This window comes from Salvelinus namaycush, unplaced genomic scaffold, assembly GCF_016432855.1.
Source record: "Salvelinus namaycush isolate Seneca unplaced genomic scaffold, SaNama_1.0 Scaffold3242, whole genome shotgun sequence".
Lineage (NCBI taxonomy): Eukaryota > Metazoa > Chordata > Actinopteri > Salmoniformes > Salmonidae > Salvelinus > Salvelinus namaycush.
This window is the reverse complement of record NW_024060167.1, coordinates 10,001-26,272: the sequence shown is the minus strand read 5'-3', so window position 1 is coordinate 26,272 and position 16,272 is coordinate 10,001. Positions and strand designations below refer to the sequence as shown.

The 16,272-nt window shown below is 40.5% G+C and overlaps 1 protein-coding gene and 1 pseudogene across 1 annotated transcript; both read left to right on the top strand.

Moving 5' to 3' along the window:
• Positions 1-12,233: 12,233 nt before the first annotated feature.
• LOC120040113 (mitochondrial import receptor subunit TOM6 homolog) lies at positions 12,234-12,484 on the top strand (the record flags this gene model as incomplete). The annotated part of the gene is made up of 1 exon (XM_038985360.1): positions 12,234-12,484. A coding segment is annotated over one exon (187 nt), but the record flags the coding sequence as incomplete, so codon positions are not given.
• A 1,660-nt stretch (positions 12,485-14,144) lies between these two features.
• LOC120040112 lies at positions 14,145-15,526 on the top strand (annotated as a pseudogene).
• The last annotated feature ends 746 nt before the right edge of the window (positions 15,527-16,272 follow it).

Below are 16,272 nucleotides of genomic sequence, written 5' to 3'. Positions count from 1 at the left end.
ACCTACCTACCTACTACAGGGTTATAGATACTACCTACCTACTACAGGGTTATAGATACTACCTACCTACCTACAGGTTATAGATACTACCTACCTACTACAGGGTTATAGATACTACCTACCTACTACAGGGTTATAGATACTACCTACCTACTACAGGGTTATATATACTACCTACCTACTACAGGGTTATAGATACTACCTACCTACCTACCTACTACAGGGTTATAGATACTACCTACCTACTACAGGGTTATAGATACTACCTACCTACTACAGGGTTATAGATACTACCTACCTACTACAGGGTTATAGATACTACTACCTACCTACTACAGGGTTATAGATACTACCTCTACCTACCTTACAGGGTTATATATACTACCTACCTCTACAGGGTTATAGATAGATACTACCTACCTACTACAAGGGTTATAGATACTACATACCTACTACGGGTTTATAGATACTATACCTTAAACTACCTACTACAGGGTTATATATACTACCTACCTCTACAGGTTATAGATACTACCTAAATAACCTAACAGGGTGGGGGGGGGGTTATAGATACTACTACCTACTAACAGGGTTATATATACTACTACCTACTACATGGGTTTATAGATACTCCTACCTACATACAGGTTTATATATACTGACCTACCTACTACAGGTTATAGATACACCTACCTACCTACCTACTACGGGTTATATATACTCCTACCTACTACAGGGTTTATATACTACCTACCTACTACAGGGTTATAGATACCACCTACATACGACAGGGTTTAGATACTACCTACCTACTACAGGGTTATATGATACTACCTACCTACTAACAGGGTTATAAGATACTACCCCTACCTACTACTACAAGGGTTATATATACTACCTACCTACTACAGGGGCTATAGATACTACCTACCTTACTACAGGGTTATAGATACTACCTACCTAACCTACTACAGGGTTAGAGATACTACCTTACCTAGCTACGAAGGGTTAATAGGATACTACCTACCTACTACAGGGTTATAGATACTAACCTACCTACTACAGGGTTATAGATACTACCTACCTACTACAGGGTTATAGATACTACCTACCTACTACAGGGTTATAGATACTACCTACCTACTACAGGGTTATAGATACTACCTACCTACTACAGGGTTATAGATACTACCTACCTACTACAGGGTTATAGATACTACCTACCTACTACAGGGTTATATATACTACCTACCTACTACAGCGTTATAGATACTACCTACCTACCTACTACAGGGTTATAGATACTACCTACCCACTACAGGGTTATAGATACTACCTACCTACTACAGGGTTATAGATACTACCTACCTACCTACCTACAGGGTTATAGATACTACCTACCTACTACAGGGTTATAGATACTACCTACCTACCTACCTACAGGGTTATAGATACTACCTACCTACTACAGGGTTATAGATACTACCTACCTACTACAGGGTTATAGATACTACCTACCTACTACAGGGTTATAGATACTACCTACCTACCTACCTACAGGGTTATAGATACTACCTACCTACCTACTACAGGGTTATAGATACTACCTACCTACTACAGGGTTATATATACTACCTACCTACCTACTACAGGGTTATATATACTACCTACCTACTACAGGGTTATAGATACTACCTACCTACCTACTACAGGGTTATAGATACTACCTACCTACCTACTACAGGGTTATAGATACTACCTACCTACTACAGGGTTATAGATACTACCTACCTACCTACTACAGGGTTATATATACTACCTACCTACTACAGGGTTATATATACTACCTACCTACTACAGGGTTATAGATACTACCTACCTACTACAGGGTTATAGATACTACCTACCTACCTACTACAGGGTTATAGATACTACCTACCTACCTACTACAGGGTTATATATAGGAATGGTGTCAGGTTTCCTCCAGATGTGACTCTTGGCATTCAGGCCAAAGAGTTCAGTCTTGGTTTCATCAGACCAGAGAATCTTGTTTCTCATGAGAGTCCTTTAGGTCCTTGTGTGCCTTTTTTTCTGAGGAATGGCTTCCGTCTGGCAACTCTCCCATGAAGTTCTGATTGGTGGAGTGCTGCAGAGATGGTTGTCCTTCTGGAAGGTTCTCCCATCTCCACAGAGGGACTCTGGAGCTCTGTCAGATTGACCATCGTGATCTTGGTCACCTCCCTGACCATGGCGCTTCTCCCCCATTGGTCAGTTTGGCCGGACGGTCAGCTCTAGGAAGTGGTTCTAAATAACTTCCCTTCCACCAGACATGTTTTGGTACCCTTCCACCAGACATGTTTTGGTACCCTTCCACCAGACATGTTTTGGTACCCTTCCACCAGATCTGTGTCTCAACACCATCCTGTCTATGAGCTTTACAGACAATTCCTTCAACCTCATGGCTTGGTTTTTGCTCTGACATGCACTGTCAACTGTGGGGACCTTATATAGACAGGTGTGTGCCTTTCCAAATCAAGTCCAATCAATTGAATTTACCACAGGTGGGCTCCAATCAAGTTGTAGAAACATATCAAGGATGATCAATGGAAACAGGATGCACCTGAGCAAAATGTCAAGTCTCATAGTTAATACTTATATGTAAACAAATATATATGTGTATTTTTACATTAACAGACATTTCTAAAAACCTGTTTTCACTTTGTTATTATGAGCTATTGTGTGTAGATTGAAATGACATTTAAAAGAATTTTGAATTATTTTGTAGAATAAGGCCATAAGCTAAAAAAGTGACATGTCTCTTCCTCTGAGGGAAGAGGGTCCCAAATACCACCCTATTCCATGTAATGTGCACTACGTTTGACCAGGAACATTAGTCAACAGGGTTCCCTTTACATTTGGGACGCTACGTGAGACTGAGGCCCTTCCCTCAGAAGCCCCCCAAAGTGTGTTTATATGTCAGTTAGATGAGGTATAACTCTGTTTACGAGTGCTATAAAGCTTTATTGGTCAAAGCATGGATCCGCCGTGGGTTTCTGGGCAAACTAGAAACCCAGAATGGGCCGGGGCCGACATTGACACAGTGTTCGTCTCTCTCTGAGGAGTTGCAGTGGTCATCATCACTAGTTCCAGACAGAAGTTCATTTAGCTGCACTAGATCATCATTTTCAAAGTCTTTAAAATATTTAAAAGACACCGGAAAGTTAATATTTTTACAAGTTTTCATAAAAAACCTACCCAATTGATTCCATCAGGTCCTAGTCAGTGCTTAGCCTTGTCCCACAGACTGTTACCCAGGCTTATCAGTATCTAGCCTTGTCCCACAGTCTGTTACCCAGGTTAGTCAGTGTCTAGCCTTGTCCCACAGACTGTTACCCAGGTTAGTCAGTGTCTAGCCTTGTCCCACAGTCTGGTACCCAGGTTAGTCAGTGTCTAGCCTTGTCCCACAGTCTGTTACCCAGGTTAGTCAGTGTCTAGCCTTGTCCCACAGTCTGTTACCCAGGTTAGTCAGTGTCTAGCCTTGTCCCACAGTCTGGTACCCAGGTTAGTCAGTGTCTAGCCTTGTCCCACAGTCTGGTACCCAGGTTAGTCAGTGTCTAGCCTTGTCCCACAGAGTGTTACCCAGGTTAGTCAGTGTCTAGCCTTGTCCCACAGATTGTTACCCAGGTTAGTCAGTGTCTAGCCTTGTCCCACAGTCTGGTACCCAGGTTAGTCAGTGTCTAGCCTTGTCCCACAGTCTGGTACCCAGGTTAGTCAGTGTCTAGCCTTGTCCCACAGAGTGTTACCCAGGTTAGTCAGTGTCTAGCCTTGTCCCACAGATTGTTACCCAGGTTAGTCAGTGTCTAGCCTTGTCCCACAGTCTGGTACCCAGGTTAGTCAGTGTCTAGCCTTGTCCCACAGATTGTTACCCAGGCTAATCAGTGCTTTCTTCTGAAGTGTCTCCATCTTTGGAAATGTACTGCTTGTCTGGCCTAAATCTACACATCCCAGGTGACCTCTGAACCCTGAAGGTCAGACTTCAGAGGTATTGATGCACTACGTAAGTGGCGATTCAATTGGCACACGAACATTTGTGTTGAATTGAGCAACAACAAATTCATAAAAAACCTCAGTGTTTGTTTTCACAAAACGTTTTTTATTAAAAGTATACATTTCAGCACCTCGATGAAAGGCCGCAGTTGAACAGGACAAACATAGGTACAGGTAAGCGTTTTCAGCACAGGAGGCTGCTGAGGGGAGGACGGCTCATTATAACGGTCGGAACAGAACGCATGGAATTGCATCAAACAGATATAAATCATGTATTTTATACCATTCCACTTATTCATCTTCGGCCATTACCATAAGCTTGTCCTCCCCAATGAAGTTGCCCCCAGCCTCCTGTGGTTTTCAGAATTGACATTTTTTACAAGTATGGACTGACGGTGACTCAATGTTGTCGCTAACAAATCGCACAACCAGTTATCAAAACTCAACTCCACCATGACATAGGTGTCACGGCTGTCATCCTCTTCTTCCTCTGAAGAGGTGTAGCAAGGATCGGACCAATACGCAGCGTGGTAGGTGTCCATGTTTTAATATGGAAAACTGAACATGAACACAAATACAAAAACAATAAACGTGAACAAACAGAAACAGTCCCGTGTGGCACAAACACTGACACAGGAAACAATCACCCACAAAATACCCAAAGAACATGGCTGCCTAAATATGGTTCCCAATCAGAGACAACGATAAACACCTGCCTCTAATTGAAGAACCAATCTAGGCAACCATAGACTTACATAAACACCTAGAATGAACACAACCCCATGAACTCTACAAACACCCCCTAGACAATACAAACACCCTAGACGAGACAAAAACACACAAACCACCCTCGTCACACCCTGACCTAACCAAAATAATAAAGAGAACAAAGATAACTAAGGCCAGGGCGTGACAGACAGAGAACAGAGCATTCCTCAGCTAGTAGTAGGTTAGACCACAACAGTACCAACATGTTCACAGTCTGTCAGTCAATGGTGGTTACATTTTGTGTGTTCTCATGCACGTGTTGGACAATAAGTGATGTTTTTTTGCATGTGCCTTGCAAATATATGCACTGCATTTATAGAAAATAATGCTTGACATCTCTTCCTTCCAGTTGTCTTTGTAAATGTGTCTCCCCTCCAAGTTTATCACTATAGTCTCCATTGACTCTGTCAGGAACAGTTCGAAGCAGGATTTTATGTCATCAACCCGAGATATGGCGTATCACATTGGCCCTGGGGTCATCCTGATAACATTTTCAGCTGACAGCCGACCTCTCCTCTCAGGTGGGGATGAAGACCAGGACAAACTCTGATTCTTTGACCAGAATGTAACAACAACCTCAGCAGGGCCCTCTTCCTCATCACTGGATTGTTTCACATCGGTTGTCTCGTGGTCTGGATCATATTCTGTGTTGTCTTCAACTTCTGACACTTCCTCCTCTAATGCCTCTTCACTGTCAGTTTCCTGGCCTTTCTCCTCCTCACCAGTGTCATGATCAAAGATATGATCAAGAGCCTCACATACAGTATATCGTTTGGTCATTGTGCTGCCACAGAATGAATTGTGAGCAAGGCCTCAAAAAAGCTTTATATACCAGAGCTGGAGAAAAGTTCTATATATTATTGAAACAATATTGCGATTGTTTGTGAGAATGCCAACAGGTGTGGTTCCCGTGGGGAAATATTCTATTGGGGAAAGGTTCCCGTGGGGGTTGCCATGGAAGCCAAGAAGGAGAGTGAGGTGTGTGTGTGTGTGTGTGTGTGTGCGTGTGTGTGTGTGTGTGCTCAAACACACATGCATGTGGGGGTCTGGGAGAGGAAGTGTGTCTATCTGATGAATGGGCATGTGCCTGAACTCAATTTGATACGCTAATTGTTGTCTCACCCATTCATTTCTAATGACCGGTCTTTTATGACCGGGAACACCACAGGTTGTTAAAAAAAAATATTAAAAAAGTTAAATGAAACAACCAAATGTCACGTCTTGACCATAGTTTGCGTTGTATGTTTCTATGTTTTGTTTGGTCAGGGTGTGATATGAGTGGGAATTCTATGTTGTATGTCTAGTTTGTCTGTTTCTATGTGTTTGGCCTGATGGTGTTAGTCGTTGTCTCTGATTGAGAGCCATATTTAGGTAACCTGTTTTGTCTTTGTGGGTTGTGGGGTGATTGTTCCTGTTCCCGTTCCCTGTGTCTTTGTGTATGTCACCAGACAGGACTGTTTCGTTTCGTGTTATTCTCGGTTATAGTTATTTTGTTGTTTTGTTCGAGTATTCGGTTTTCATTAAAAGGAATATGAATACTCACCACGTTGTATCTTGGTGCTCCTCTCTTTCGCCCGACAAAGAACGTTACACCAAAACGTAATGAAAATCATCTAAATGTGTGTGTTCAGATGTGTGGGTGTGGAGCCAGCAGCAGCAGTTCCTACATTTGAATAGATTTTATCAAACAAAACGACCCTGCATTTTATCTCTGGGACCCTCAGGATGACACATTAGAGCCAGATTACTGAATGTAAGTACATTATTTACCTTCAGAGGTGAATGTATCAAACCAGTCACCCGTGATAAAAGTGTTTTGTTGTTGTGCACTCTCCTCAAACAATAGCATGTTTTTTTTCTTCTTCTCGCTGTAATAGCTACTGTAAATTGGACACTGCAGTTAGATTAACAATAATTTTAGATTTCTGCCCATATGAGACATGTCTATGTTGCGGAAAGTTGGCTGTTGTTTACAACGTCATTCTTGTCACATTTTCACATATTGAGCAACAGCTGTCCCGGTTTAGGGACACCGATCCCGTAGACGTTAACCAAAGCAGACTACACCATTTTCTTGTATTTTTTTTATTTTTATGTACGGATAGCCAGGGGCACACTCCAAAACTCAGAAATAATTTATAATAGAAGCATGTGTGTTTAGTGTGTCCACCAGATCAGAGACAGTAGAGATGACCAGGGATGTTCTCTGTTTAGTGAGTCCTCCAGATCAGAGGCAGTAGGGATGACCAGGGATGTTCTCTGTTTAGTGTGTCCACCAGATCAGAGACAGTAGGGATGACCAGGGATGTTCTCTGTTTAGTGAGTCCACCAGATCAGAGGCAGTAGGGAGGACCAGGGATGTTCTCTGTTTAGTGTGTCCACCAGATCAGAGACAGTAGGGATGACCAGGGATGTTCTCTGTTTAGTGTGTCCACCAGATCAGAGACAGTAGGGATGACCAGGGATGTTCTCTGTTTAGTGAGTCCACCAGATCAGAGGCAGTAGGGAGGACCAGGGATGTTCTCTTGATACGTGTGTGAATTCGACAATTATCCTGTCCTGCTAAGCGTTCACAATGTACTTCTAGGTGTCAGGGAAAATGTATGGTGTAAAAAGTACATCATTTTCTTTAGGAATGTAGTGAAGTAAAAGTAAATGTTGTCCAAAACATAAATAGCAAAGTAAAGTACAGATATCCAAAATAACTACTTAAGTAGTACTTTAAAGTATTTTTACTTAAGTACTTTACACCACTGAAGCCACCCGCTTACATCACTAAGATGCGGGCAGTACAGGATCATCATGGCAAAAACTGGAAGAGTGGCAAAGTGTTTTTAACCCCAGACCACTAGTCAGCTCACAATGTAAGTTACTGAATGTATATCCCTCTAACTCCCCTTAATGACTCTGACGATCCTACAGCTACTGTAATTTGTAATCATGAGCCTATGAACCAGAGAAATACAGTTAGCACCAAGGCGGTGAGCCCTAGTAGGAAAACTAATGTGTGCAGCTCACCAGCTCAAACATAAATAACATTGTCATGTCTACTCTATTGATACAACCTAGAGTTATGTAGTATCAGTATAGTTATGTAGTATCAGTAGAGTTATGTAGTATCAGTAGAGTTATGTAGTATCAGTAGAGTTATGTAGTATCAGTAGAGTTATGTAGTATGTAGTATCAGTAGAGTTATGTAGTATGTAGTATCAGTAGAGTTATATAGTATGTAGTATCAGTAGAGTTATATAGTATGTAGTATCAGTAGAGTTAGGTAGTATCAGTAGAGTAATGTAGTATGTAGTATCAGTAGAGTTATGTAGTATGTAGTATCAGTAGAGTTATGTAGTATCAGTATAGTTATGTACTATCAGTAGAGTTATATAGTATCAGTAGAGTTATATAGTATGTAGTATCAGTAGAGTTATGTAGTATCAGTAGAGTTATGTAGTATGTAGTATCAGTAGAGTTATGTAGTATCAGTATAGTTATGTAGTATGTAGTATCAGTAGAGTTATGTAGTATGTAGTATCAGTAGAGTTATGTAGTATCAGTAGAGTTATTTAGTATCAGTAGAGTTATGTAGTATGTAGTATCAGTATAGTTATGTAGTATCAGTATAGTTATGTAGTATGTAGTATCAGTAGAGTTATGTAGTATCAGTAGAGTTATGTAGTATGTAGTATCAGTAGAGGTATGTAGTATCAGTAGAGTTATGTAGTAGCAGTAGAGTTATGTAGTATGTAGTATCAGTAGAGTTATGTAGTATCAGTAGATTTATGTAGTATGTAGTATCAGTAGAGTTATCTAGTATGTAGTATCAGTAGAGTTATGTAGTAGCAGTAGAGTTATGTAGTATCAGTAGATTTATGTAGTATGTAGTATCAGTAGAGTTATGTAGTATGTAGTATCAGTAGAGTTATGTAGTATGTCGTATCAGTAGAGGTATGTAGTATCAGTAGAGTTATGTAGTATGTAGTATCAGTAGAGTTATGTAGTATGTAGTATCAGTAGAGTTATCTAGTATGTAGTATCAGTAGAGTTATGTAGTATCAGTAGAGGTATGTAGTATCAGTAGAGGTATGTAGTATGTAGTATCAGTAGAGGTATGTAGTATCAGTAGAGTTATGTAGTATGTAGTATCAGTAGACTTATGTAGTATGTAGTATCAGTAGAGTTATGTAGTATCAGTAGAGTTATGTAGTATCAGTAGAGTTATGTAGTATGTAGTATCAGTAGAGTTATCTAGTATGTAGTATCAGTAGAGTTATGTAGTATGTAGTATCAGTAGAGGTATGTAGTATCAGTAGCGTTATGTAGTATCAGTAGAGTTATGTAGTATGTAGTATCAGTAGAGTTATGTAGTATGTAGTATCAGTAGACTTATGTAGTATCAGTAGAGTTATGTAGTATGTAGTATCAGTAGAGTTATATAGTATGTAGTATCAGTAGAGTTATATAGTATGTAGTATCAGTAGAGTTATGTAGTATGTAGTATCAGTAGAGTTATGTAGTATGTAGTATCAGTAGAGTTATGTAGTAGCAGTAGAGTTATGTAGTATGTAGTATCAGTAGAGTTTTGTAGTATCAGTAGAGTTATATAGTATGTAGTATCAGTAGAGTTATGTAGTATGTAGTATCAGTAGAGTTATGTAGTATCAGTAGAGTTATGTAGTATGTAGTATCAGTAGAGTTATATAGTATGTAGTATCAGTAGAGTTATATAGTATGTAGTATCAGTAGAGTTATGTAGTATGTAGTATCAGTAGAGTTATGTAGTATCAGTAGAGTTATGTAGTATGTAGTATCAGTAGAGTTATGTAGTATGTAGTATCAGTAGAGTTATCTAGTATGTAGTATCAGTAGAGTTATGTAGTATGTAGTATCAGTAGAGGTATGTAGTATCAGTAGCGTTATGTAGTATCAGTAGAGTTATGTAGTATGTAGTATCAGTAGAGTTATGTAGTATGTAGTATCAGTAGAGTTATGTAGTATCAGTAGAGTTATGTAGTATCAGTAGAGTTATGTAGTATCAGTAGAGTTATGTAGTATGTAGTATCAGTAGAGTTATGTAGTATGTAGTATCAGTAGAGTTATGTAGTATCAGTAGAGTTATGTAGTATCAGTAGAGGTATGTAGTATGTAGTATCAGTAGAGTTATGTAGTATCAGTAGAGTTATGTAGTATCAGTAGAGTTATGTAGTATGTAGTATCAGTAGAGTTATGTAGTATGTAGTATCAGTAGAGTTATGTAGTATGTAGTATCAGTAGAGTTATGTAGTATCAGTAGAGTTATGTAGTATGTAGTATCAGTAGAGTTATGTAGTATCAGTAGAGTTATGTAGTATGTAGTATCAGTAGAGTTATGTAGTATCAGTAGAGTTATGTAGTATCAGTAGAGTTATGTAGTATGTAGTATCAGTAGAGTTATGTAGTATGTAGTATCAGTAGAGTTATGTAGTATGTAGTATCAGTAGAGGTATGTAGTATGTAGTATCAGTAGAGTTATGTAGTATGTAGTATCAGTAGAGGTATGTAGTATGTAGTATCAGTATAGTTATGTAGTATCAGTAGAGTTATGTAGTATCAGTAGAGTTATGTAGTATCAGTAGAGTTATGTAGTATGTAGTATCAGTAGAGTTATGTAGTATGTAGTATCAGTAGAGTTATGTAGTATCAGTAGAGTTATGTAGTATGTAGTATCAGTAGAGTTATGTAGTATCAGTAGAGTTATGTAGTATCAGTAGAGTTATGTAGTATGTAGTATCAGTAGAGTTATGTAGTATGTAGTATCAGTATAGTTATGTAGTATGTAGTATCAGTATAGTTATGTAGTATGTAGTATCAGTATAGTTATGTAGTATGTAGTATCAGTAGAGTTATGTAGTATCAGTAGAGTTATGTAGTATGTAGTATCAGTAGAGTTATGTAGTATCAGTAGAGTTATGTAGTATGTAGTATCAGTAGAGTTATGTAGTATGTAGTATCAGTAGAGGTATGTAGTATGTAGTATCAGTATAGTTATGTAGTATCAGTAGAGTTATGTAGTATCAGTAGAGTTATGTAGTATCAGTAGAGTTATGTAGTATGTAGTATCAGTAGAGTTATGTAGTATGTAGTATCAGTAGAGTTATGTAGTATCAGTAGAGTTATGTAGTATGTAGTATCAGTAGAGTTATGTAGTATCAGTAGAGTTATGTAGTATCAGTAGAGTTATGTAGTATGTAGTATCAGTAGAGTTATGTAGTATGTGGTATCATTAGAGTTATGTAGTATGTAGTATCAGTAGAGTTATGTAGTATCAGTAGAGTTATGTAGTATGTAGTATCAGTATAGTTATGTAGTATCAGTAGAGTTATGTAGTATGTAGTATCAGTAGAGTTATGTAGTATCAGTAAAGTTATGTAGTATGTAGTATCAGTAGAGTTATGTAGTATCAGTAGTTATGTAGTATCAGTAGAGTTATGTAGTATGTAGTATCAGTAGAGTTATGTAGTATGTAGTATCAGTAGAGTTATGTAGTATCAGTAGAGTTAGGAAGAGAGGGAGAGGAGAGTGAAGGAAGGGAAAGAGAAGGAGGACAGAGAGGGAGAGGAGAGTGAGGGGAGATAAGGAGAGGAGAGAAGGACGGGAGCGAGGGAGAGGAGAGAGTGATGGGAGAGAGGGAGAGGTGAGAGGAAGAGGAGAAAGGAGGGGAGACAGGGAGAGGAGAGAGGGATAGGTGAGAGATGGAGAAGAGAGAGGGGTGGGGAGAGAGGGAGAGGAGAGAGAAGGAGGAGAGAGAGGAAGAGGCAAGAGGGAGAGGAGAGAGGGATAGGAGAGTGGGATGGGAGAGAAGGAGAGTGGGATGGGAGAGAAGGAGAGGAGAGAGAGGGATAGGAGAGAGAAGGAGGAGAGAGGGAGAGGAGAGAGGGAGAGGAGAGGGGAGGGAAGGAGAGGAGAGGAGAGAGAAGGAGGGGAGAGAGAAGGAGGAGAGGGAGAGAAGAGAAGCATGGGAGAGAGAGATTAGAGCGATGGGAGAGAGGGAGAGCAGACAGGGATGAAATAGAAGGAGTTTAGAGAGAAGGAGGGGATAGACAGAGAGGAGGGGGTCCGGTGGTTACCGTTAGCAGCTGATAGAGAGATGACAGCCGTCAGTTTGAAATCAGACAATCTGTCTTTGAGGACTCAAGTATGCTAATCCTGGGGATGGGGTTATAGGTGTGTGTGTCAACGTCTGTGTCTCAGGGTGAGTCTATGTATGTGTGTGTGTGTGTGGTTGATTATATAAGTGTTTTTCCAGTTGTGTGTGTGAGTGAGAGAGAGAGAGGGAGAGAGAGAGAGGGAGCATGAGCTGATGAGAGTGTTCCCAGGGGTTCCATGGTTAGCTGCAGAATTTTTAGTGGCTATGCTCTCCTCTATCCACATTTACATGATAGTCATTTAGCAGACACTCTTATCCAGAGAAACTTACAGGAATGGATCAGTACCGCGTGTCGGTTCGCTACAGATAGGAATGATTTTCGAAGGAACCTACTGGTCAACCTGGGCCTTTTTGCAGCTAGAGTTTGGGTTGCCAGGAATCTCTCAGATTTTGACCTGATGTCTCCTCAACCAATCACGTAGTGCAATAACTGAATGGATATCGGGAGGTGTCTCGGACCACATTGGCAGTCGAAGGAACAAGATATATGCTTTATATTTACAATTTTGTTGGTTGGTTAAGTGCCTTGCTCATGGAGACGTGAACAGGTGTTTCACCTAGTCGGCTCAGGGATTCAAACCAGCAACCTTTAAAGCTCTTAACTGCTAGGCTAACTGTCGCCCGCTATGCTCGGCTCGCGGCTCGGCGCGGTGACAATGTGATTTGTGCCCATGCTATAGGTTAATAGATGTTTTTTTTTACACGGAGTGGAGAAAAGAAACACCGTAATGTCCACTGAATCCCACCGCAACACCAGAATACAACTCAAAACCTAAACATATTCTTCCCGTCTAAGAATAGTTCTCAACACTTTAGTCCGCTAAGAAAATATTCACTAGGTATGTCAGTCTTCTGTCCTAAACACGAGGGACAGTGTTTTAATATGTATTTATTTACTATTGTCTAGGTATGTTAGTCTTCTGTCCTAAACAGGAGGGACAGTGTTTTAATATGTATTTATTTACTATTGTCTAGGTATGTTAGTCTTCTGTCCTGAACAGGAGGGAAAGTGTTTTAACCCTTGTGTAGTCTTAACATTCTGTATATTCCCCTTGTCCAAAAGGTCAAAAATGACCAGCCTTCACTAAACCCCTACAATAAAGCAACTTAACCCTTGTGTTATCTTAAGGGTCAAACATAACCTGCCACTATGTTTAACAGCAGAGAAAACCCGCTAAATGTTTTTTTTTCACCTTGAAATGTGATGACTTTTCCTATGTGTGACGCCAACATTAGAACAATTGAAACATCGCCTTTGTTCATATTTCCATGGAAGACCAGGGTATAAAGATTGTCTTAGGATCCTTTTTGACCCGGTAGTTATTAAATTATCTACACACCACAAAATCCACAAACAAACAAACAAACAAACAAACAAACAAACAAACAAACAAACAAACAAACAAACAAACAAACAAACAAACAAACAAACAAACAAACAAACAAACAAACAAACAAACAAACAAACAAACAAACAAACAAACACACACACACACACACACACACACACACACACACACACACACACACACACACACACACACACACACACACACACACACACACACACACACACACACACACACACACACACACACACACACAATGAGAAATGGAGATTATGTGTACTACTGATTGAACTCAAACAAAACTAAAACTTTCTTGTGCATGTGCAGCATCTCAACCTCCACGACCCCTCCACGACCCCTCCACGACCCCACACTCAAGTTCACAGACATAAAAACACTTTCAGACTAAATATTTTTTTTTTGAAAGCTTTGTTTACTAATGGGGACTGCAGTCAGAGGCTATAAAGGTGCTGCAGATGATAGTCCCCCCAGTTCTCTCTTTGCTGAAGCCACGAGGGCACGTTTCAGGGCCCAACAGATCGTAGATCAGATTTTTTCAGACGTCAAGGAAGAACAAGAGAACAATGATTTAGAAGAGGAAGAGGTATCTGAAGAACAAGATGGGGAAGAATACAACCCAGAGCACGATGCATCATCTTCAGATGAAGAAGAAATCCCCCAAGCTGAAAAAGAGACATTTTTGTCAAAGAACAGCAAAATAACATGGTCCTTGTCACCACATGACAACCAGGGCAGGACGGCAGCACAACATGTCATAAGGATGACCCCAGGGCCTTATGACACCAGGGCCCACAAGACATGCAGTTGCCCAGGACATCGCCTCAACATTCTACATGTTTACATTCATCACACCAGCCATCAAAAAAATCATCCTGGAGATGACAAATTTGGAGCGTTTCCATAAATATAGAGACAACTGGAAAAGGATGGATGAGATTGACCTGCGTGCCTACATAGGGCTGCTAATCTTAGTGGGTGTGTATAGGTCCCGAGGCGAGGCTACATGTAGTCTCTGGGATGCAGAGAGTGGAAGGGCGATTTTCCGTGCCACGATGCCACTGAAAGTCTTTCACACTTTCACAAGAATGCTACGATTTGCTAACCGTGAGTCAAGATCTGCAAGACGTGTGAGAGACAAACTGGCGGCCATAAGAGAGGTCTGGGAGAAGTGGGTGGAGCGTCTGCCGTACCTCTACAACCCTGGGCCTGAAGTAACAGTGGATGAGCAACTGTTTCCATTTAGAGGTACATTTTTATTTTCATATCTGTAGTGCAAGTGATTTTCACTGTTCATTTTATTATCTATTCCTGTAATATCATTGATTTATGTGATTTGTTTTCTGTGACACTGATACTAATTACTGATAGTAATCTATTTTGTAAAAAGGTCACTGTCTTTTCTGGCAGCATATGCCCAGCAAGACAGCAAAGTATGGCATCAAGATATGGGCGGCCTGTGACGAACAATCCAGCTACGCTTGGAAGATGCAAGTCTACACAGAGAAGCCGACCAGTAGAGGCCCGGAGAACAACCAGGGGATGTGGGTTGTGCTTGATGTGAGAGATGGACTGAGGGGGCACAACGTCAGGTGTGACAATTTCTTCACCTCTTATGAACTCAGCCAGCAGCTCCTGAAGAGGAAGATCACCATGGTTGGCACAGTTAGAAAGAGCAAGCCTGAGCTCCCCCCTGCACTCCTCGCAACAAGGGGGGGAGAGGCCTTCTCATCAAAGTTTGCCCCCACCCCCACCACCACTCTAGTTTCTTACCTCCCAAAGAGGAACAAGAATGTGGTCCTCCTGAGCACACTACACAAAACGGCTGAGATCAGTGATCGTGAGGACAGGAAGCCAGCCATCATCCTGGACTACAACCACAACAAAGGAGGCGTGGACAACCTGGACATGGTGATTGGAACTTACAGCTGCAGGAGGATGACTGCCCTCTGGCCCCTGGTCATCTTCCATAACATCATTGATGTGTCCTCATACAATGCCTTCATGAAATGGAACAAGACCAACCCTACCTGGATGCCTGATAAGCGGAACAAGAGGAGGGTGTTCCTGGAGCAGCTGGGAAAGGCACTAATAACCCCACACATTTCAAAGAAGGGAGCGCCTCCCCCGCACAGCAGACTCTGCAGCGCTTGTGAAAGCTGTTCAGGTGGCTGAATCTTGTCCTGATAAACCTGAGGCTGCAGCTGGGGCAGGCAAAAGGAGGAGATGCCAATTCTGCCCCCCAAAGAAGGACTGTAAAACAAATACTATATGCTGCACATGTGAAAAATACATCAGCAAAGTCCATGCACACACACCTGCATACTACATGTGCTAATTAGAGTTGATTGATTTATGTTCTTCACATTTTTGTTTTGTATCTTTTATCTTATTTTATTCTTATTTATTGTTGTTGTTTATTACACCTTGTGCGTGGGGGCAATGGTTAAAAAAATGGGAGAAGACTAGTGTTTTGTAGTTGAATTCCTCATTGTACAGTACAGTATATAAGAGTATATCACTATGTTGCCAAATAAATGTCAAGACTGTTATTGTTTCCCTTCAATAAAATCATTTCTATACATTTCTGATACTTTCTTAGGCTATACAAGTGCTATCTCTTGCTAAAAAAATTATGTTTACACCTATGCAGTACCTTTAGCAATAATAATAATAAACCTCTACTTTAGTAAAGAAAACAATTATGATGTGTGTTGGAATAAAACGAGTGGTGTCCACTGATTAAACGCAGTCTTTCTGCATCGGGAAAACCCAGATATTCACAAAGTTTGTGATGAATGGCAGGTTGTTTCGTCATGAAAAACAGATTTGGGGTTTAAATCACAATTGATATGTATTTATTATTGTCTAGGTATGTCAGTCTTCTGTCCTAAACAGGAGGGAAAG